This window comes from Prunus avium, chromosome 5 (assembly GCF_965620075.1).
Source record: "Prunus avium chromosome 5, drPruAviu1.hap1.1, whole genome shotgun sequence".
Taxonomy (NCBI): domain Eukaryota; kingdom Viridiplantae; phylum Streptophyta; class Magnoliopsida; order Rosales; family Rosaceae; genus Prunus; species Prunus avium.
In genome coordinates, this window is record NC_142288.1 from 20,893,350 (window position 1) to 20,914,905 (window position 21,556).

Below are 21,556 nucleotides of genomic sequence, written 5' to 3' on the forward strand. Positions count from 1 at the left end.
ACAAAAAGTTTATTTACAACATAACAAAGAGGCTTCGAACATCTTATAAATTACAAAACTACCGTTAATTTATTAAAACAAGCCCAACCCTAAAATCTCATAAATAAATAAAAACTCAAAACACTCAATAGGGCATCAAAGTGATGTAGAACAAATGACTGAATGAATTGAAGAAGAATTGGAGTGAAGAGTGGAAAAAGAACGCAATAGGAATTTACATATTTGGTGTTCGAGCTCCAATCGGGGGCGCATGATACCTCGGAAAATGGAATGACACTACGAGTCCATTGGTGGATTTTGGGCTTCTGAGATCATTTGGGCTTTCCAAAGAGCATTTAAAAGTTATGGTTAATTTTCAACTTTTCGTGTATTTACTGTTTATCTTTCAATAACTCCTCAGTGCAGTGTAAAGGGTGAGATTGATGTATTTAGATAGCCTTCGTGTATGGTTGGTCTCAACTCATCTTTTATCAAATAATAGTAGAATTTTCTTGTGGATTCCAGGTTTATGTTCTTTCCTAGGTTACGCTTGTAACCTATTCGCTTGTTCTACTTCACAAAGTAATTTAATAATAAAAATTAAATTCAAAAGGACCAATTGCCCTTTTTTGAGTTTGTTTATTAAAATTAAATAGTGTAAGATTTATTTATATAATTAATGCTAAGAATGAATATATAAATAAAGAAACAAAGGAAATTTAAGAAGAAGAAAAAATAATTTAATAACATGTAATAATGACCCTCTCCGCATTATGTTTTGCAGCTTGTCTTTTTGATGTGACCAAACTTCGTTAAAAAATAAAAAATTGCAGTCGACTTTAGGTCAAATTAAATGCCTTGAATAGCATTGACTCACAATTTATATTTGTTTATATCAATTTTATATAGTTTTATTTTTCTTTGATAGTTCACTTTTACATACTTTGGCCATTTTATATGATTTTAATTATAGTGTTAGGTTTCTCGAGCTCTTAACTTACGGCAGAAAAGGTTGTTCACATAGGCATAGAGCTCATCTTTACTTTGTTTAGGTCACCAAGAAAAAAATAACAATTAAAATAAAAAACAATAAACATAAACGATTCCTCCACATAGACACGGGACGGGAGAGATCGATTTCAATGTTTTTTTTTGCTTTTTTCTTTTTGTTGATGTCAAGATTGACTTGGTGTTTTGGCGTATTCAAATGTGAAAAAATAGAATATAATTCAATCCTCAAACCTTGACAAAGATGACCAATTTGTTTACTTATAGTTTGATGCCGGGTCAAGCTCCAAAAGTAGAACATTCATGGTAATAGTTCAATTCTTCTTACTTTCAATCACGATTTAAAGAAAAAAAAAAACTATTTATATGTCAAATACTTGACATTCTAATCCAATTATTGCTAAGGCATAATCTTATTACAAATTTGAGTTATGAAAATCTTAACCCTAGGTTTTTTGGGGGAATCTTTCCTGGCTCATACAACTTCTATTTGCCACTTTTCAACTTTTCCTTTCCTTTTATTTTCCAAAACATTGACTTGATTGCAAGACAATCTTTGGAAAACATTCATACAGAGTTTCCCTCACGCTAATAATTTTGATATTCTAGATGCATTTTCTTCACATTTGAAATTCCAAGTTCCAAACCTATTCAAAGTGAGGCTGTTTTGAAGTCCAAACACATTGGCCTTGGTCAACTCTTTTCTTTTTTAACTTTGTTGTGATGGTATTATTATCCATTTCGAATATAAAAAAAGCTACAGACACCAACTGGTTTTGTGAAACACAATCCTCATCCAAACAAAAAAACACCTTATAAAAACATTGATAATATGAAAAGTTCCATTTAAGGCAAAGCCCATATACTCGTGGGTGGACAGCAAATTAACAGCTTAGATTCTTCATTCTTCTTCCCTTCCTCATCTACCAACATAAATTCCCGTAAATAATATGGGACCTGAAACTTAGATTTGCTACACTCCATACATACCCTACCTACCAAACCCACTTGGGGGGCATAATCAAATGATGTATGTTATGTGGTTTGGTCTCACTGTCACCAAATGCTCCATGTTATATTGACAACATCATTTCCATCTGGCCATTAGATCACTTGTGGGTCCCCCCCTGCTGGTCCATCTGATACCTTCAAATCCAACCCTATTGCCCATTATGCCTCCTCTCCCACTAAAATATTCCACTTTCACAATCGAACTTATATAAAATAATTATAAATTAAAAAAAAGTATCAAATTATTCAGAGAAGCTTCCTTGCATTAAAATATAGGGCAAAATGCATGTAGGGCAAATGCTGTCTCCACTAAAATATAGGGCAAATGCGTGAGAGCTTATCAATTGGCACATGATAGTGTTTGCTCTGTGTAGGGACATATAGGTAATTATAAGATGTCTTCCAAGGGACCAAATTGAAATTCAGGGACACGTGTCAGCTGCCTGTGGTGAAAGGTGTAAACTTTATTTGGCTAATTATTGTGGGAGCTTAGCGTAGATGCGTCTGTTTGCTTTTAAAAAGGGAATTTTGCATACTATTTTACTTACTGAAATCAAAACAGGTTTTCCCGGTTTCCGGTTACACAGAAAAAGGTGAACTTTTGAAACAAGTGAGAAGCCGAGAAACTGGTTTGGACTTTGGAGATTTTTGCTGTAACGGGCAGTTCTACAGTGGCTCTTCAACCAGGTAACTCTCTCTCTCTCTCTCTCTCTCTCTCTCTCTCTCTCTCTCTCAGTTGCTGCAAAATGTGAGTTCTTTCATGTGTTTTCTTTCTTGTTAGTGTTTCAGAAAAGCTTGAGCTTGAGCTTGCATGGTTGTTTTGGTGGGTTTGTTGTAGTGTAAAATTTTGAATTTTTGGGTTATGGGATTTATGCTTATACATGGGGTTCTGCTTTTCTTTCGTATCTTTTTTCTTGGGCTTTCAATTTTACTGGTCAATACATATTATGCTTCGTTTTGAATGGTTAAGGTATTTTGACTTTGGGTTAGAAAACATATAAGGTGGTGGATGAGCCTATGCCTGTTTGAACTGTAAATTCATTTCTCGATTGTCAAATTTGAGAGGTGGACTTGTTTCAATAGCATTGATGCTTAACACCCAACAGAAAGAAACTTCATGTGGGATTAATGCCCAGAACTAAATGGGATTTCAGAAATTTATCTGAAATTTGATCAGTTTATGTTATGCAGTAGGTGATTGATGTCGAATGTTGTGGTTTGTGCGAAGTAAAGAGCTTATGATCTGAAACCATATCGTGCATCATGAGTATATGACTATATGACGTGGGAAGCTTCTTTTGGATGTAGATTTTGAGCATGGGTTTTTGCCAGAGGACCCTTTTGCAAAGGGTCTTAACTTTGTTCTAAGAACCAGGCTAATTACTATGCTGAATTGTGATATTGAGAGTTAAGGATACTATTGGGTTATGGACACAGTCAACAACAACGATACTAGCCAGCCTTCAAACCAATTCTGCAATTCTTACAGAGTGGCAAGCCTTTTTGACACAATTCTGGAAGCATCCCAAGTGGCAGATTTGAAAGACCGGTATATTCTGGGTGAGCAATTAGGATGGGGACAGTTTGGTGTCATTAGGGCATGCTCAGATAAGTTTACTGGTGAGGTTTTAGCTTGCAAGTCTATTGCCAAAGATAAATTGGTCACACATGATGAAGCTCGCAGCATCAAGCTTGAGATTGAAATATTGTCTAGGTTGTCTGGGCATCCGAATGTTGTAAATCTCAAGGCAGTTTACGAGGAGGAAAATTATGTGCATTTATTGATGGAGTTATGTGCTGGAGGGGAGCTTTTTCACCGCCTTGAGAAGCAGGGAAGATTCTCAGAAACTGATGCTCAGGTTCTTTTTAGACATCTGATGCAAGTTGTTAAGTATTGCCATGAGAATGGCGTTGTTCATAGAGATTTGAAACCGGAAAACATTCTCTTGGCTACAACTTCTTCATCCTCACCAATTAAGTTGGCAGACTTTGGTCTTGCAACCTACATCAAACCTGGTGAATTTTTTTTCATCTCATCTTCTTACATTTTTATATTTAGGTCTTTCTACCAGACTTACATATCTATATCATTTTTATTCACCTGGATGTTTTGTATCAACAGGGAAGAAATTGCATGGGACTGTTGGAAGTCCATTTTACATAGCTCCTGAGGTGCTTACAGGAGGTTATGACCAGTCTGCAGATGTATGGAGTGCTGGAGTTATTTTGTACATTCTTCTTAGTGGGATACCTCCTTTCTGGGGTAAGACTAAGTCAAGAATATTTGATGCTGTAAGAGCTGCAGATCTATGGTTCCCTCCGGATCCTTGGGGTCATATATCTGTGTCCGCCAAGGACTTGATTGCTGAAATGCTTTGCGTCGATCCTTCCAGGAGGCTCACAGCTGCACAGGTTTTAGGTACGTCATTGTGTCATTGTTAAATTTTATAGTCTGTACCCTGTATCTGTAATAATCACTTATGGTGTGTTTGGATGAGGAAAATAAACTTGGAATTTTGATAAAAATCAGAATTTATGAAATGACATGTGCTAATTTCCTTGTTTGGGTTCGTAAACATAGACATTAATAAATTCTATGTGGAAATAAACTTGGAATTTGTGGCTCATGAATTCCAACTTGAAATTCTACCTGAGAATGTGTCATTTCCAAAATCCCACAATAATGAAAGGTTTTAAAGATAAACTTTAGATTCTGTAATGAAATTCCATTATGATGCCTAATAGTTTTCCCAAACAAGAAAGTTTATAAATCTAGAACTTTGAATCTCTTATTTTAAATTTCATCTTTTAAACATTCCTTAATACTCTTAAACTCCACAGATCCAAACACACCGTAAAAGACTCCATATCATTTCTCTGTATTCAGAAGCTAAACTTGTGGTTTAGGATATGATTAAATAAAATTTGCTTTATAATTTGAAGTTGAATTTTTGGACAGTAGCGACACAATTATGTGCTTTGGACTCTAGTGCTTATCATTGATATTATTGTTAATTTTTTAATTTTATTTTACAGAGAGGGGGGAGTACGGTTATAATCAACTTTCCTGCAAGTTATTAAATTTACAAATTCGTCAATCTTGAGTTTACAGTGCATTTAAGCAGTTTATTTTTCAGTTTGATTAATCCAACACAAGAATTTAATCCTCTAGAAACTGTCCATGAAAAGTCCACATCTTCACATTGCTCGAATATTGATTCTAGACCTTTATTCCAAGTTCTGTTCTTAATAGTGTTTGGTAATGCAGCTCATCCATGGTTGCAAAGTTGTGCATGTGCGAGTAAAGAGACGTACAAGCAGGACAACCAAGTTTGCAGACAACTGGAAGTGGGTGGAGGTTCTTTCTCTACCCCATTTATTGATAGGAATCAGGACTTTAGCTTCAGTGATGGGTCACCCACAGCTGGTGATGTGGAACTGTGGCAATCACCTGCATTCACATGCAAATCATCTTTCTCTACTTTCCTAGTAGGCAATAGTAGTCTTTGCCCTGCATCTGGAGGCTTTTCTTTCAGCAGCTGCTATGAACCAAGTGCAGCTGAGTTTTCTTCACCAGTTCCATCAATGCCAAGCTTTACCTTCTTCAGTCCAAGTTCTTCAGTAGCGCAAGGAGATATATCATTGAGATTTACAACCAATATGTCCATGTTGGATGCAAGTTATGGAGGTAAACATTTCCTTTTTCCTGGCTCATTTGTTTATTCAAGAAGGCTGGCTATAATAGCAAAATAATAGATTAATGCTGATAGCTTTCGGCATGTCTCATTGTTGTCTTAATGCAGTACTTATTCAAAAATCTGCATTATATATTTAGCTCCCTTGTTTCGGGAAACTGATATATAGCTATCCTTTAAATCTTTCATTGGTTTCTTTCTGTTTGGATATGCAGAGTCAAGTGCAGAGAAGCTGTTAATGCTGTCAGATTGCTCGCCTGTTAAGCATGACGGTGAAGAAATAGAGCGCAAAGAATTCCGGAGAGGTGGAACAAATGGGTCGTCTAGGGTTGCTGGGATCCACAGTAAGAGGAACCACACAATTGGACATGGTGAGCTTGATCAGCTAAATCTTGTTATGACCGAATCAGTCATCCGCTGGGCGTCATGCACACAAATTCCCACAGTCCCATCTCTTAGATTGTCACTTGTCTGCTAGAAGACCGGTTCAAGTGTCTAGACCAGCCATGAGGGGCACATAATTTATAACATAATGATATGCCTAATGTAAAATGGGACATACACAAATTCGTGAAGGTCTGTTTGATCATCAATCTGAAGAGCTGAACTCTCTGGTGTATGTATAGAGGCATCTTTGCCTTAAATTTTGTGGTGCAAAAGATAGGGTGATGATGCTTTTCTAATTTTTAAAGTAATTGATTTTCTAAATGTTGTGTAGAACATTCAAATGTATGTGACAGACTATAAAAAGAAAAAGAAAGCAAAAAAGTCAAATGGCCTCTGATTAGTTATTCAAGAATATTTAAATTTAAATTTCAGTCTAAGTACATACCATTTGGTTTAGTAGGCTCACTCAAATGTTAAAACACAATTAAGAAAGAAAAAAAACAGAAGATCTTGATATATTAATTTATGCTGTGCTCGTTAACAAATCAAGCAAAAATTATAAAAATATGCGTCTGCCGGGAGTCGAACCCGGGTCTATTGCTTGGAAGGCAATTATCCTAACCGTTGGACTACAAACGCAATACAGGAAAACAATCCCCCGTTTCTTATATAACTGACAACAGGTTAAACTTCAACAGCCTAAACAAGCTATCAGATTTTCCAACGCTTAAAGGTAAAATACCTTACCCAAACCTTAAGAAAATTAGTCAAACAAACACCAAGAAGTTACAATTTTCCTATATTTATGTTTCTTCAGTTTTATGACAAACCAACCACAGTAGTAGCTTCAAAGGAGATGATGGGTTCAAGTTCAAGCGTTTATATATATATTGGGCTCGTTTAGTGTCTAGGATTGGATTGGATAAGTCACTTAATCTAAAGTATGTTGAAGGAAGAAATGAAGGTATAAATGATTTTCCATTTTAGTGGGATATTTTTTTGGGCAAATCATTTTGGTGGGATTAAGAGGGACAAGTTATAAGGTGGTGTTATCCAGATCCAAGTTTTTTTCATGAGTTTCCATTTCTACCTTCAACTGGGTCAAAAATTTTCATTTCTTCCTTCAGCATACTTTAAACATAGGGAGTTATCCAATCAAATATTAGGCACCAAACGAGCCTACGAGGAACCCCTTTGCTTCCTTCTCTCTAATAAGCGCAGTTGGCAAGTCGAAAAAACATTTTGCAGAAAAGAAGAGCACCAACCTTGCACATAGACTTAAACCCACAACATGCATAACAAGTATGGAGAGGGTACATTCAAGGACAAAAAGTTGGCCCAGTAATCCAGCAATTGATAAGTAATGGAATAAAGAGCGTAAAATATAGCTTTGCAGCAACACATGAGCACTATCATTCTTCTCTTATGGTACAAGATTGGTAGCCCCTTAAAGATGCACACTAACTTTATTGAGACTAACATGAAAAACGACCCTCGGCTCGATTCGGAGCGTCAGGAAAAGAGCCAGCTAACAAAGCTGCCCTTGCAAAATTCAAAAATAGCAGTGAAAAAAAAATATTTGAATCCTTTCTAGTAGTACGCTATTACATTGTTGTAGCTCACAGTACGGTACTGCAACTCGCTTTCAGGATGCAGGGGCATATTCTTGGATTGCTGTGGCAAGTTTGTTTCTATCCTCCTCTGTTTTCAACCTAATCAAGAAGGTACGCGCCACAGCACTACCATCATTTCCATCACTTTCACCCTACAAAAGCCAAGAGAAATTGCAATCATTGTTGCCTTACATGAATTACAAGTTGTGCACAAGTCAGTTAAGCCCCACTACTGACCGAGACAGGATGATCTATTTTTGTTTTTAAAGATTTATTTCACATATATGCAGGTTAAAAAGAATACAATTCTCTAAAATTCTTTAATCAGACACGTACAATGGTTTTTTTTCCTTCCCAAAACGAATCAAAAACATAACACTGATACACAAAAACAACTATTTCAAATTTCCCTACAGAATATGTGCGTGTGTATTTCTCTCAGATCTACGAGGATTAAACCTAATCAACGGATCAGCTAACCACCCCAGAATCCCAGAGAAAAGCAATCAAGAATAACTCCTAACTGCTACTCCGTGTTTTTCCCTTTTTGCAGCCAAACAGCTTATAATGGCGTTTTTTGAGAGCTAGGTGTTTAATCCATAACCCTGCCTTACTTTTTTTCTTTGTACAGTTAAATTGACCAAACATTCTAATTGAATATCCAAATACGAGCATTGTATTACCATAGTATGGAATATTGCAACAATGGAATTCTTCTGTAGATTCGTCTTGATGCCTGAATATAACAAAGCATTAAGCTGCACTTTCCCCACCTGCCATCGTAAATAGTATACAAAGTGAAACTTCAGTTGAAGACGAACTTCTAATTCAAGGAGTTCATCATGACGCCATTAGATAAATAATATGCCATACTACAAACAATGAAAAGGGGACAACAGAAATAGAAAAAAGGTATGCTATTTACATGTGTTCAAGGAACGGGAAAGAATTTCACCAAAAAAAAAAAGGAATGGGAAAGAAAGATATAGAAATGAAGATTCCTTGCTTTCTCAAATCAAAGAAAATCTACTAACTAAACACCACACTCACTTCCTAAAGCACAGAATAAAATTAAAAGAACAAATGTTAAAGTGTCAAACTGCATTTTAATATTTGAAACCATATATGTGTATAAGGAAACATACATCATTTCGAACAATGATTGTTGGTTTTGATTCTTTTGTACCCTTGCTGACACCCTCTTTGCATTTAATAGATAGCTGCCCCGTGCCTTTATCTTTCCATGCATCTTTATCTGCTGGATCACTTGACTGGACATATTCAGAAGAAAAAGGGTATTGAAAAAGTCAGTGGAAATGTGAAGTTACAAATGGTGCTTGGCACATACAATGTCAGAATGCCAGATTTTAGAAAAAATGTGTTGCGGCAATCAAGAAGATAGCCAAAACATTGAACAAAAAACACCATCAAAGGTATCGTGCAGATGTGAAATAGACATAAATAGCATCACAAAAATTTCCAAAAGATGGAAGTATCTCAGACCACAAATACAGCCAGTTAAGCTTGCACGAGAAACAAATGACATGCATAATTATTTTAATAACTTCACATGAGTACATACTAAAATTCCTAACACATTACCATATACAAAAACTTACAAAACGTTCTAGGGTTGCTATGTAACTTAAATCAATCATCATGATGCATATTAGCCTGATAGGAGCATTATAGTTGTTGACCCAGGCAACATAGCCTCCGATACATGAAGACAGACTCATTTTGTAAAGGCTACAACTGTTCCTCCTTTTTATTTCACAGCGACAGGTAGAACTTAATTTTGGAAAATAAGCTATGTCCTTATTCCTTTTTTTTTTGGTGGGGAACACAGTAGAATACTGATGCCATACGGCACAAATTAGCATTGCTAATTGCAACCCAACAGTTTAAATTATTTATAGCAGCCAAAAACTTTAAGGATGAGATATTTCACCCAAAACTAGGGACAGCAAATACGAAATGCATAACTTAGTCCTGATGCTGCAATGCACATGTGTAAGTCTACCAAAGCGTATTGTTTAAAGGCCATATTCTGCACATATGGATGTCTTAAATGATAACACCTTCATATACCTCATACTTGGAAAATCTGAAAGAAGTATCAATGGACCGATACCAGCACACATTATTATAAACTTTGAACAAAACAAAGACTACATGTTAGATACAAGAAAAAAAAAATTCAATACGAATATTTGGAAATCACTCCAAGTAAGAAGTTTAATTAGTCCCAGCATACAAAATAGTTAAAATAATTCTTATCACACATACTGGGGGAGAGCATGAATAATGAATAGAGAACAATACAAAATTTCATATCCACACCTTCACATAAAGTTTGCACTTGACTTCATGAACCAGGACAACACCCTTTTCTTCAGACTTTTTCACAGATGGGCTGCTAGGTTGCTCCAAGTCATTTTCTGAACCAGAAAAAGAACATTCAATACTTACACAGAATCAAGAAGACCATATCCAGATAATTCCTACAATTATCAGTGAAGGTAACCTTCACCATTAAACGTTAACAGCTATAAACATGGCGGGTGTAGTACAATGCAAACCCTATATGTCCACAAGCTTGGACCATGAACCTGACTAAAGACATCCACCATAGTCATGAAAAGCTTCTTCATACTGTAAAAAAAAATCCAATAGAGCAGACACAAGCATTTGAATATGATATGTAAACTCCTGACATTGCAAGAGTTTCCTTTGTCTGTTGATAGTCTTCAAAACTAAGAAAAAAATATGATTGTCTCAGGTTTACTAAATGAGGTGGCTATTCCTTTTCTAATTGGGTGCCCACGAAGCATGTCAGTGTTGGAGGGCTCAATGCGTCCAACAAAGACATTGACTGACCGGTCTCCAAGCTTCAAATCACAGGTGCACCAACTTAAAACATATTTTGTTTCACCTCATGTTGCTGCCCTTCGAGTTTACAAAATTAATTGACAAATTAACAACTGATTAAAATGCTGAGCCCTGGATAAAAAGGAACCAAAAATGAGGTGGCATTCAGTAATCACAAATATTTATAGCAAACCAAATCCAAACCAAACATTGGAGGCTTAAAAGCTTCACTCAGAGAATGTTTCTATATAACAAGTTGAGAACTTGTTCATCAAGAAAATAACTACATTTGGATAAAGATAAAAGAGCAAAAACTTTATTGTCTCACCAACATCTGCTTCATCTGACGCATCATGCTTTGTGGGAACCGAACTTTGAGTTCCTGGTATCAAATAACCAAAAAAAAGAAGTCAAATACACATCGAACTCACAGATGTAACACTACTCTACTCAAAAAGAGGACGGCTGGTAAATATTCAAGGGTGTCAGTTTTTCCTTAACCTTTTAATTAAGATGCAATATGTTCATAATACTACCAACAAATCAATGACAGGCAGAAATCAAGTAATGAATTAAATGATATCAAGCTACTTGCAGCCATTATCAACTGAAGACATAAATTTCTAACTTTATGAGGCTTTGGAATCCACAAGTTTATCATAAAACTCCGGAAAAAGCTGTAAAATTGCAGCGTTCTCTCCAGGCGGGCATAACCTATATTACTTATACTATGTTATTTCTATGCATAAAAATGATTCAACTGCAATTTGAACTCCTTGACTTGGGTTTCTGCTGTAAATCCACATACTTTTTTAGCACTGAAACATTATTTTAGCACATAATCTCAATTTATAATTGGATCTACTACTAAAAAAATCAAGACCATTAGCACCCTAAATGAAAAATGTCAATAAAACACCTACCAAACAAGGCAGGGGGCTGACTGTTGGAGGACAACCCAGAGCTTTGACTGTAGGAAAATAATCCAAAACTGGGAGTGCTGGAGAATGTTGCAGAACTTTGACTATTGGAGGACAACCCAGAGCTTTGACTGTTGGAGAATAACCCAAAACTGGGAGTTTTGGAGAATGCCACAGAACTTTGACTATTGGAAAATACTCCGGAGCTTTGTGTATTGGAAAATATTCCAGAGCTTTGAACACTGGAGAAAACTGGGGAGATCTGGCTGCTGAATACTCCCGAAGAGCTTTGGCTGTTGGAAGATACTCCTGCAGAACTTTCGCCAGTAGGTAGTTCACCTGTTGAGCTGTGGTTGTTGGTGAAGACTCCAGTAGAACTTTGGCTGCTGGAGAACACTCCAGAACTCCATAAAGCGGGTGAGCTCTGGCTGCTGAATACTCCCGAAGGGCTTTGACTGTTGGAAGATACTCCTTCAGACCTTTGGCGGAAAGGGTATTCTCCTGTGGAACAGTGGTTGTTGGAGAAGACTCCTGCAGAGCTTTGGCTGTTGGAGTATAATCCAGAACTTGCAAAGTTAGCAGTTGTACCAACTGGTGCGAACAGGGGTTTTGGCTGAAAATATTTATCCTTATTCGTGGACTCGGGCACCATTTTCTTTTCAGCAGTTGGAGCCCCTGCCAAATTTTCTCCTTTTCCAGCATTTACTTTAAGCCAGTTAACGACGTCACTGAATTTTTCCTGAAATAAGAGGGTGAATACACAAATAATAAGTGGACAAAACTAACTTTGACATACATTTACTTGAAGATAGCCTTTTTTCTTCAGAACAGGAGAAGGGGAAGGGAACTGATGGTAGTACAAGAGGAAAAAAGGGGCATGCAGATGAAAACCTTTGCCATCACCACCCAACATGCCAAAGGAAAAAATTAGGAGGGAAATAGAGGTCTTGAACAAGCAATTATCAAATATGGTCCAATTGGCTTCTGTAAACCAACTCTGTTTAAAGCATCATATGCTTGCTAAGAAGGTAGAAGTACCTAAACTGGATACATAACCTTCCAACAGATATAAAGTTCTAAGGAATTACCATAATGTTTGAAGCATGAGCTAGGTAGTCTCGGAGACCATCTTCCCAAAGTTCATCAGGATGATTTTTCAGTTGCATTTGTACCCAACTGTACAAAATGAGGCATACTTTTAGAGAGAACATTTTCAATTCCGAAAGGTCCACAAAACATAAGACAATCTGACTATCTGACTAGCAGAAATAATTTCCAAGAACAAATAGGACATTTAAAAACTGTAAAAACTTCAATATAGAACAAAGCATATCAAGTCACATTGATATAAGGAAATACATACGCCATATCTGATAAAGAAGAACAGCGCCAACAAAAAGAAACGAATTTAGTTGGAACCATAACAAGAAATTTTAACATAACTACATACTATATGATGAAAGCATAGTTGTAGAAACAGAAATAAGGTGGACCTTGCAAATTGGGTGTTGAGAGCTCTCACATGCTGCCGTGATGACGCAGCCCGATGTGCATTCAACACAGGTGTATCTATCGACTGCTCTTGAGAAGGCTCTGCCCTATTAGCATCACATGAGGATCCTGCCATTATCCTTTTATTCCGGAACTGCATATTGTTGAAAGAGAAATATAATAAACACCAACACAACAACTGACATTCCAACAGAAAGCCTAACTTATACACTTCCCATAAATACAGATTATACATATTTTCCTATTGAAAGGGGAAACTTTAATATTACTACAAGTCAAAGTTAATAAGCCTGACATCAATAAAATCTGCTCCCTGGTCCTTCTAGTTCTACCATAACCATGCCATCCTTATTCCCCTCTCCAAGCCTCAATAAACAGAATGGAAGCACAATTGTCTTTCTAAAGTCTGCATGTCTCCCACATCCTTTTCTTTTTTTCTTTTTTCAATTCAGCTTACTGTCTTCACGCTTACTTTGAGACAAAATGAAGGCAGCACGGTGGAAATTACATGGTAATGACCTACTGACCGCTAGGTTCTATTAAAATTCCAGCAAGACCAGTCTCTCATATAGGTTAACTAAATACTGTAAGCACCCCCCCACCCTCCTTCCGGTTCTGAGTTCTGAATGGTCACTGATTATCGAATTCTATTCAACACTAAAAGCCTGAAAGGGTACTCGAGGCAGAATATGCAACCCAAAAACCTAACCTAAAACTATTATACACCAACTAAATAGATAAATAAAATCCTAAATCAAGTGAGAAATTTTATCTGCTTTATTGTCTTGATACCGCTTAGTTTTAATTTACTATTCTTGCTTTGTCACTTTTTGTAGCCCCAAAATCCTTGGTCAGTTCAGTTATTGACCAAAAGTGAAAATATTTAACAAATAATATCTTAAGGCAATCTGAAAAACTGATAAAAATCCCATAACTTAAACTATAATGCAAACACTATAAGCTAATTCCACAGAAACTGCTCTACTTTAGTAGCTTAAAATTTAAAACCTTTGAAATTTATTGACACAAAAAGAAAAACCCAAATACACATGGCCTCCAATATGCTTCAATACGCAAAATAGAAACTCGCAATTAGGGTTTTCAGAACCTTTTAATAAAAACGAACAAGAAAACAACAAAAGGTGAAATTTTTGAAAGGAAAAGTGCAACTCACGGCCGAGTCAGGATTGGAGTCCGATAAGGCGAAACGTTTCGTCCCTTTCGTCATCATGATTCGGGCTTTCCAAGTTCAAAAGCGAAATAGGGTTCTTCAAAAAATTTCTGCTTTTGTCTCAGACTAGACTCTGCAAGCAAAACGAGAAAAACAAAAACCTTTTCCTTCTATTTTTTGTTCCTTCAGTAAAAATATTTTAAAGAAGAAAAAAAACTAAAGCTGGTTAGAGCCTTTGGATCAGGTGGGGAACGAACTTTTAATTGGGACCTTTGGATTGGGTTCCCACTATAGCATTTCACGTGGGTCTTTGTTTCGATTGGGAACTCTCCCATCTGTTTGCTGTCTTTTTTTTTTTTTTTTTTGGCTTATTATCACAAAACGTCCCTGACGTTTGCGAAACTATTAGATTGCATCCTTAAAGTTTTTTTGTATCACTTATGGTCCCTAACGTTAATATAGGTGCTCTTAAATAGTCCCTCGGTCAAAAAGTCTGTTAAATCCAGGGATATAATGGTCAAATCAATCCAAAATTATAAAATATATATATATATATATATTTTTTTTTATTTCCTTCCCTTCTCTCTTTCTCTTCTTCTTCTTCTTCTTTCTCTCTTTCTTTTCTTTTCTTTTCTTCTTTCTCTCCGCCAAATTCCTCATCTCTTCTCTCTCTGTCTTCAATACAGGAATATCTTATCCGCCATTTCTTGAACTCTCAAGTTTGAACCAAAAGCTGCCAAATCTCTTCATCTTCACTTCTTCTGCATCTCCAAATACCACATTTGGAATATAGACTCTCATTTCATTTTAGTTTAATGGGAAGTCATAAGGGCATTTAACATTTGGGGCCATATCCTTTGCAGGGTTGCCAAAATGAGCCAAAGCTAATGGGTTCCTCCCCTCTAGAATGTTGCCCCTATTTCCCAGTTGCCTTTGATCCAAAGGCTTACTAAGGAGTTTCCAGAACTGGTCTGGACCTTTCTCGCCTCCCTGCATATTAGGCCTGATTTCTGGTACAGTTAAACCATCCCAAAAATCACATGTTTCACCCCCAGAACCCCAAGGTTGTGCATTGATCACAGTCCCGTCAACTTTACAAAAGAAGACGAATACAATATTACGGTGGGGGTTTTTTAGTTATCTTTTTTCTTCACGCCACGGGGGAGAAATAACAGAGGGGATGGGGGGAGCGAATGGGTCTCTGTCTGGATTTTTTTGTTCTCTTTTTCTTCAGCTTTTTTCCAAAATAAAAATAAAAATTGAACAAAGGTGGAAGAAGAGGCCAATAGAAGCTGACGTCGTGACTTTTTGCCCCAAACCAACCCCAGCACATTGTAGCCAAATCATTCTCAGATAATGAAGAAGAAAAAAAAGATAGAGGAGAGAGAAGGGGGAAACGCCCAGTTTTCCAGCTAAGAGAAGAAGAAAAAAATCACCCATGACAAGAGGAAGAAGAAAAAAAGAAAGAGAGAGAGAGAGAGAGAGAGAGAGAGAGAGAGAGAGAAGAGTAGATATCTGGCGGAGAGAAAGAAGAAGAAGAAAAGAAAAGAAAGAGAAGCAGAAGAATAGATATCTGGCAGAGAGAAGAGAAAGAAGAAGAAGAAAGAAAGAGAGAAGGGAAGGAAATTAAAAAAATAATTTTGGATTGATTTGACGATTATATCCTTGGATTTAACAGATTTTTTGACAGAGGGACTATTTAAGAGCATCCATACTAACGTTAGGGACCATGAGTGATACAAAAAAACTTTAAGGATGCAATCTGATAATTTCGTAAACGTCAAGGACGTTTTGTGATAACGGCTGCTGTCTTTTTTGTAAGCAACTCGAATTCAATTGCAATTTCACTCTTTTATGCATTTTGTGCTTTAAAAACGTCGTTATTGAAATGAATAATAAACATATTAACTTTGATAAATCGGGCACCTTTAAATTCCTATATTTAGGTCAAAATTGAACAAAGAAATTACAGAATACTACGATAGTATGATCACATCGTACAACATGTACACATATTATAATATAGATAGACGACATAATGGAGGTATGAATATAACTTAAAACTCGTATTCAAAGTTTAAATATAACTTACTATTTTGGACCTAAATATTAGAATTTGAGTATGAGATTGCATTGGAAATGGGTGGTGTGGCAATGCTAAAATGTAGCTCTTTCAACTTCTTTAATGTTGTGCTACTTTTTTGTTTTTTTATAAGATATTTACAAACATACTTTTTACAATGAATAAAATTAATAATCAAAATCAGATATCAAACTCATAACAAATATATATCATCATTGCCTCACATGCTAGAACTTGTACTAAATATCACACTACAAAATGATTTTTTTTTATAAATATGTGGCATTTGTGAGACTTTTGATATTAAGAGGTAAAATATTCATCACCATATGAAACACTTAATGACATTGATAGATCCCTCGATTTTTTTTTTCTTGTCCTTCTATGCTATTAATTAAAATCAAATGAACCATTGGAGTATGTACCACACTATAGCTTATTTAACTTTGGGTGTCTAAAAATAAAGAATTTGCGCACCCACCACCCATTGGTGTGCTCTAGATAAAGAAAATTGAAATCATATAGTAACACAAAATCATAAGCAACAATATCTTATGAAAATTTGATTCAATTTCTGAAATGCTTTGAACTGGTGAAACCATTTTCACCACAAAATTTACATGATTTCTAGAATGGTATTCCTGGAAATTAGTTTCCTCACCCAAAACAGAAAAATGCAAGGTACATTTTCTACCACTATTGTGGCTTCAACTCATTATGTTTTGGAAGAAACTAATTCCCCATCCATTCTAGTTGTCCCCAGCACAATTGTCATGATTTTTCTCCCTTGATGACTAAACTAGCCAACATTCCCCTCACTTTCTCTTGTTAAGTTGTTACCTTTCTTGTATCTTCGAGTATGCGTGGAACTATTTTTCTATAAAAAAATATGAAAAAAAAACCTAAAAACGTGAAGAACAAGAATAAAGAAAATGGCAGCCTTCATGTTCACACCAAAGACCTTTCCTCTTCAACTTCTGATCTTTTTTCGTTCGGCACTGGACTCTTCCCTGCTTTCAAAGATCTTCCATGTTTGGCAACACCACTTCTGCCAGGGGCTTTGTGTTCTGGCAACATCTTCATCATGATCCCCATGGCTATAAGCAGCAAGCCTGTTCCATGCTGGTCTGTCAAGGGCTTTGTGAATATCATGTATGACAGCAACAATGTGACTGCCTTTCTAGCAGTTGTAATCTGCATAACACATATATGAAGGGTATTTGAAAAATTGAAATCATGAACTTAGCTGCAGCTGAAAATTACCATAATAGATATTTAGACTTTAAGAAGCTTAGGAGGAGAAAATTACCATGGCAGTGGTGGCAGCTCCAAAAAGGGCAATGAGAGATAGGACAGATACTTGGCCGACATATGTGGCCATGGCTTCGAACACTAACACGCCGTACACATAAGGATGCTGCAAAACATTGACAGAAGCATAATAAATATAAGAAACTAGATATAGTCAACAAAGATTAGCCTTCAATTGGACAGCATAAAGAGTATTGGCAGTCCAGATGCAACACTAATATTATTTTTTACTTAACCACCATGTGAAGTTCATGTGTGGATTTTCTATCAGAGGGAAAGCACTTAATAATGTGGTACAATTGTGATTGATCCATATTTCTTAACAATTTTCGCCTTGGATCAAATCGAATCATCCGTCCATCATCTCAAAGTAAAACTTTAGTTCAAAAAAACCTCAATGCAAATGAGAGATATCCCATTTGATACTCCCCATATTATATATGTATGATCAATGTCAGAATTATATACGTATGATCAATGTCAGAGAATTAATCTGAGATTCGTCAACTATCAAGTCATGGATCTCCATGATGAATTCCATATTAGATGGGCATGGTGGGCATGCCATTAATGACTTGACTACAATACTACTCTTTGTGAAATCAAGATTAAGTGAAGATTAGACATCACTTACCTCATAACAAGAATTCCAGGCCTTAAACAGTTCTCCTGTAAGAATCATGGGTGGAAGTAGAAATGGCAAGCCAACAACTGTTGAGCAGAACAACATCTCTGTCTGTAGAAAGCAAAAAGTATAACAGAAAATTATAAAGACAAAAAGTTAACAGTTTTATCCAAAATTTTATATGCATTTGACGAACCATGAAATGACTTAACAGGAACTGAAGATCACCTGTGAGGTATCCGGATTTACGGTAAAGATTGCTTCTTGCAGGTTACCCAAAAAGGCATCCATGACTAGAGAACCTGATATCATTATCACACCAGCCATGCTAAAATTAGGAGATGTTTGTGCATCTGCTAAGGTGAAAAGGATCAAACCAATTACTAGAAACATTGCTGAGATGTATTCATGAATTGCATATCTCCTTCTCAATCCAGGAACAAATGCACCCATCAACATCACAGGCAGTACCTGAATTTTCACAATCACAGTATGTCATAAATTAGGGAGGCCTAATTGACTTTGCAAAAAATTAAAAAGGCTCACAAAGCAGATCATGTAGATTTATTGACAGTTTACCTTTGTTGATTTGAACATTATCTGTGCAGGATAATTGAGCCAAGCCAACGATCCCTTGGTCAATCCTTGAGAACCCATAAGAACGGCCGAGAGCTTCACATATGTCTTCCATGGGTTCACCATTTGCTTGGTGGTGAAACCTTGGAGGTATATGAGCGCGATATACACAAATCCTTGTACAAAGGTGAAGTACCATCCATAGCTGCAAAATTGGAAAAGATAAAGTTAAGTATACATAAGACCAGAGACAGATGAAACAACAGAAGAAAGAAGCACCAAACAGATTGGGATATAAGATTGAGCAAGGCCACTAACCTGAATTGGAGACGATTATACACGTATTCCTGAGATTAAGGTAAACATGTTAATTAATATATAAGAAAGATAAAGGCTGTTTTTCAAGTTGGAAAGAAAGAAAATCCATGAGTATTACTATTAATTCTTTCTAAAAGCAGGACAAGGAATTTAAGACCACCCAACAGAGAACAGGAAAAAGACACTTGAGAGGCATAACCAGGAAATGGCAATGAAGGTTCGTATTTACCAAACATTCTACCAAACTTTGTTTGGTAGCAGAGAAAAGTCTATGACAGAAAAAGGAAACTAAGATTTTTCTTTTGCCTTAACATTTCTAAAGATAAAAAACCACTGCAGAACCATTCAGAAGAATATACAAACATGACGTCTAAGATTGTAAATTCCAATTAACTTTCTTTCCCAGGATCTCCTAAACAATCACAAACTTTAACAAAAAGAAACTTAAAAAGAAATAAAGCAGATAGAAGAATGTTTAGAGTCCAGCCAAGAACAACCACAAACTTTAAAAATAGAAAGAATTAATTAATCTCAAAACAAACAAAAATGATCAAATGAAGTTAAAACAAACCTCGCAAATGCCATTAACGAGGTAACCAAAGAAGAACCCAGAAGAGCAAATGAGGAACTGTTGCCACCTGGGCCTATCAGAGAGTGAAATCCCAAACAGGAACCTAGCTTGATCCTGGTTCTTCATCTTGTCGAAAATCAACAGCACCCCACAATCTAATCAAAACCCAACAAACTTCAGACACTGATCAAAACCAAAAACAAGAGCTTCCAGCTCTGCATGCTGTTCTTTACTGCAAAGCACAACTTTTTATGAAAAGGGTCGGTTTCTTACACGAAGAAGAAAAGTATCAGAGGCAGAATTAAACCCTTTTTCTAAGACAGAGAGAGAGTTCGAGATTTTTTTAATGGGGTTTTAACTCTCTATTTCTCTCTCTCTCTCTCTCTCTCTTTGATAGGGAAGGTAGCCACCTAGCAATGAAGCTCCAGAGGCTTTGAAAGCAGGAAGGTATTAATAAGCAGCCTTTGGATTCACACCACCAATCACGGTATAATTGGAAGATTTTATAGTGTTTGAGTTTACCGGCAATTAAATATCTTACGGAGAAGTTGGGTTGGATTTGATTTGGTTTGGTTTTTGGTCACTGGTTTGTTATTAATTTAACAGAGGTGGCATTGGTGGGTCAACTTGTAAAATTAACCTGACGGTTACGTTGAGAGCTGGAGCAAAAAAGACCAATGACTAAATGGGGGTTAATTTTCTTGTCCCTTTACCTAACCAAAAAAGGTGCTCAGTCATTGAAAAATATGTGTTCACAGGTCACCAGTAAATCACTTTATCTGTTAATATCTTGTTAAACATGGGTTTCAGTAAGCATAAAAAAATATTAGCGTATTATTTGGTGAACAAAATTCTATAGGATTGTGTGGCTCGATACAGGTTGGATGATTCACCGCTAATAGGGTTAATGACCTAAATGGTCCCCAAACTATTGCTCCAGTATCATTTTGGTCCACCAACTAAAATTTTCAATTCAAACGTCCTTAAACTTTTCATAATGTACCAATATGGTCCATCCGTTACAGATTCCGTGACTTCTGATCACGCGATGGCCACGTGACTGAGTTTTTGAAGGGTATATACGACTTTTTGCGAAGCTAACACAAAACTCCCGGGTTATTGATTTCAATGGCCCCCCAACTATTGCTCCAATATCATTTTGGTCCCCAAAACTCCCATTTTCTTCTTCTTCTTCCTACTCCCTCCCAACTGCCACTAAATTGTTGCAAGATTCATTGTTAGCAATTCAGCAAGTTTCAGTCTTTATGTCGGCCATGGATGATGGCATTCCAAGCTTCGCAAACATACACGAATCACATAAAATCTTTGGGCGGAAGCCGTAAAAGAATGTCGAACACAAGCTCCGGTGGAATGTATAGGGTGGTTGTTGAAAGCTTGGGTTTAGGGTTAGAATTTGGGGCCATTTCAATTTGTGCATCAATGGATTCAACACTCAACATACTCTTAGAGTCAACAGAAAAATCTAATTTCTTAACAGCTCTCCACCTATAACAAGAACCCTAACAATCAAATTCAATTTATTTTATTTATAAATAAAGAAGAAAAGAAATTAAGCACAATAACAAATTGATACATTATGAAACGTTTAAGGACGTTTGAATTGAAAATTTTAGTTGGTGGACCAAAATGATACTGGGGCAATAGTTTGGGGACCATTTAGGTCATTAACCTTTTTACATGATGATACTCACCTAAAAATACGGTTTTGTCCCTCGATTTCACGGAATAATAAACAGACTTTGACGAATGGACCATATTGGCACATTATGAAAAGTTTAAGGACGTTTGAATTGAAAATTTTAGTTGGTGGACCAAAATGATACTGGGGCAATAGTTTGGGGACCATTTAGGTCATTAACCCCCGCTAATAATACTTTAAGTTTT

General features: G+C 36.3%; 3 protein-coding genes and 1 non-coding gene across 6 annotated transcripts; 1 reads left to right on the forward strand and 3 right to left on the reverse strand.

Moving 5' to 3' along the window:
- Window positions 1-2,550: 2,550 nt before the first annotated feature.
- Window positions 2,551-6,401, forward strand: PEPKR1 (phosphoenolpyruvate carboxylase-related kinase 1). 3 transcript variants are annotated; one of them, XM_021947741.2, is made up of 5 exons: window positions 2,551-2,685; window positions 3,190-4,014; window positions 4,121-4,417; window positions 5,267-5,686; window positions 5,909-6,401. In XM_021947741.2, exons 2-5 carry the CDS (start codon window positions 3,426-3,428, stop codon window positions 6,169-6,171), a joined length of 1,569 nt encoding a protein of 522 aa, XP_021803433.1. In that variant the 5' UTR covers window positions 2,551-2,685; window positions 3,190-3,425; the 3' UTR covers window positions 6,172-6,401. The 3 variants fall into 3 exon arrangements, with proteins under 3 accessions (XP_021803433.1, XP_021803441.1, XP_021803447.1); XM_021947749.2 differs by having other exon boundaries at window positions 3,193-4,014; XM_021947755.2 differs by having other exon boundaries at window positions 2,561-2,685; window positions 3,307-4,014.
- A 246-nt stretch (window positions 6,402-6,647) lies between these two features.
- TRNAG-UCC (transfer RNA glycine (anticodon UCC)) lies at window positions 6,648-6,719 on the reverse strand. Its single transcript has one exon. It is a non-coding gene; the product is annotated as a tRNA-Gly (tRNA).
- Window positions 6,720-7,413: 694 nt separating this feature from the next.
- Window positions 7,414-14,348, reverse strand: LOC110747863 (Pleckstrin homology (PH) domain superfamily protein). The gene is made up of 9 exons (XM_021947942.2): window positions 14,171-14,348; window positions 12,978-13,129; window positions 12,573-12,660; window positions 11,488-12,223; window positions 10,893-10,946; window positions 10,037-10,134; window positions 8,839-8,964; window positions 8,377-8,466; window positions 7,414-7,845 (listed from the first exon to the last, which is right to left on the reverse strand). Exons 1-9 carry the CDS (start codon window positions 14,225-14,227, stop codon window positions 7,726-7,728), a joined length of 1,521 nt encoding a protein of 506 aa, XP_021803634.1. The 5' UTR covers window positions 14,228-14,348; the 3' UTR covers window positions 7,414-7,725.
- A 2,452-nt stretch (window positions 14,349-16,800) lies between these two features.
- On the reverse strand, window positions 16,801-20,184 carry LOC110747612 (UDP-galactose/UDP-glucose transporter 2-like). The gene is made up of 8 exons (XM_021947763.2): window positions 19,925-20,184; window positions 19,652-19,806; window positions 19,081-19,109; window positions 18,766-18,967; window positions 18,415-18,657; window positions 18,196-18,297; window positions 17,560-17,667; window positions 16,801-17,444 (listed from the first exon to the last, which is right to left on the reverse strand). The coding sequence occupies exons 2-8, from the start codon at window positions 19,775-19,777 to the stop codon at window positions 17,199-17,201; spliced, it is 1,056 nt and encodes a 351-aa protein (XP_021803455.1). The 5' UTR covers window positions 19,778-19,806; window positions 19,925-20,184; the 3' UTR covers window positions 16,801-17,198.
- Window positions 20,185-21,556: the final 1,372 nt, after the last annotated feature.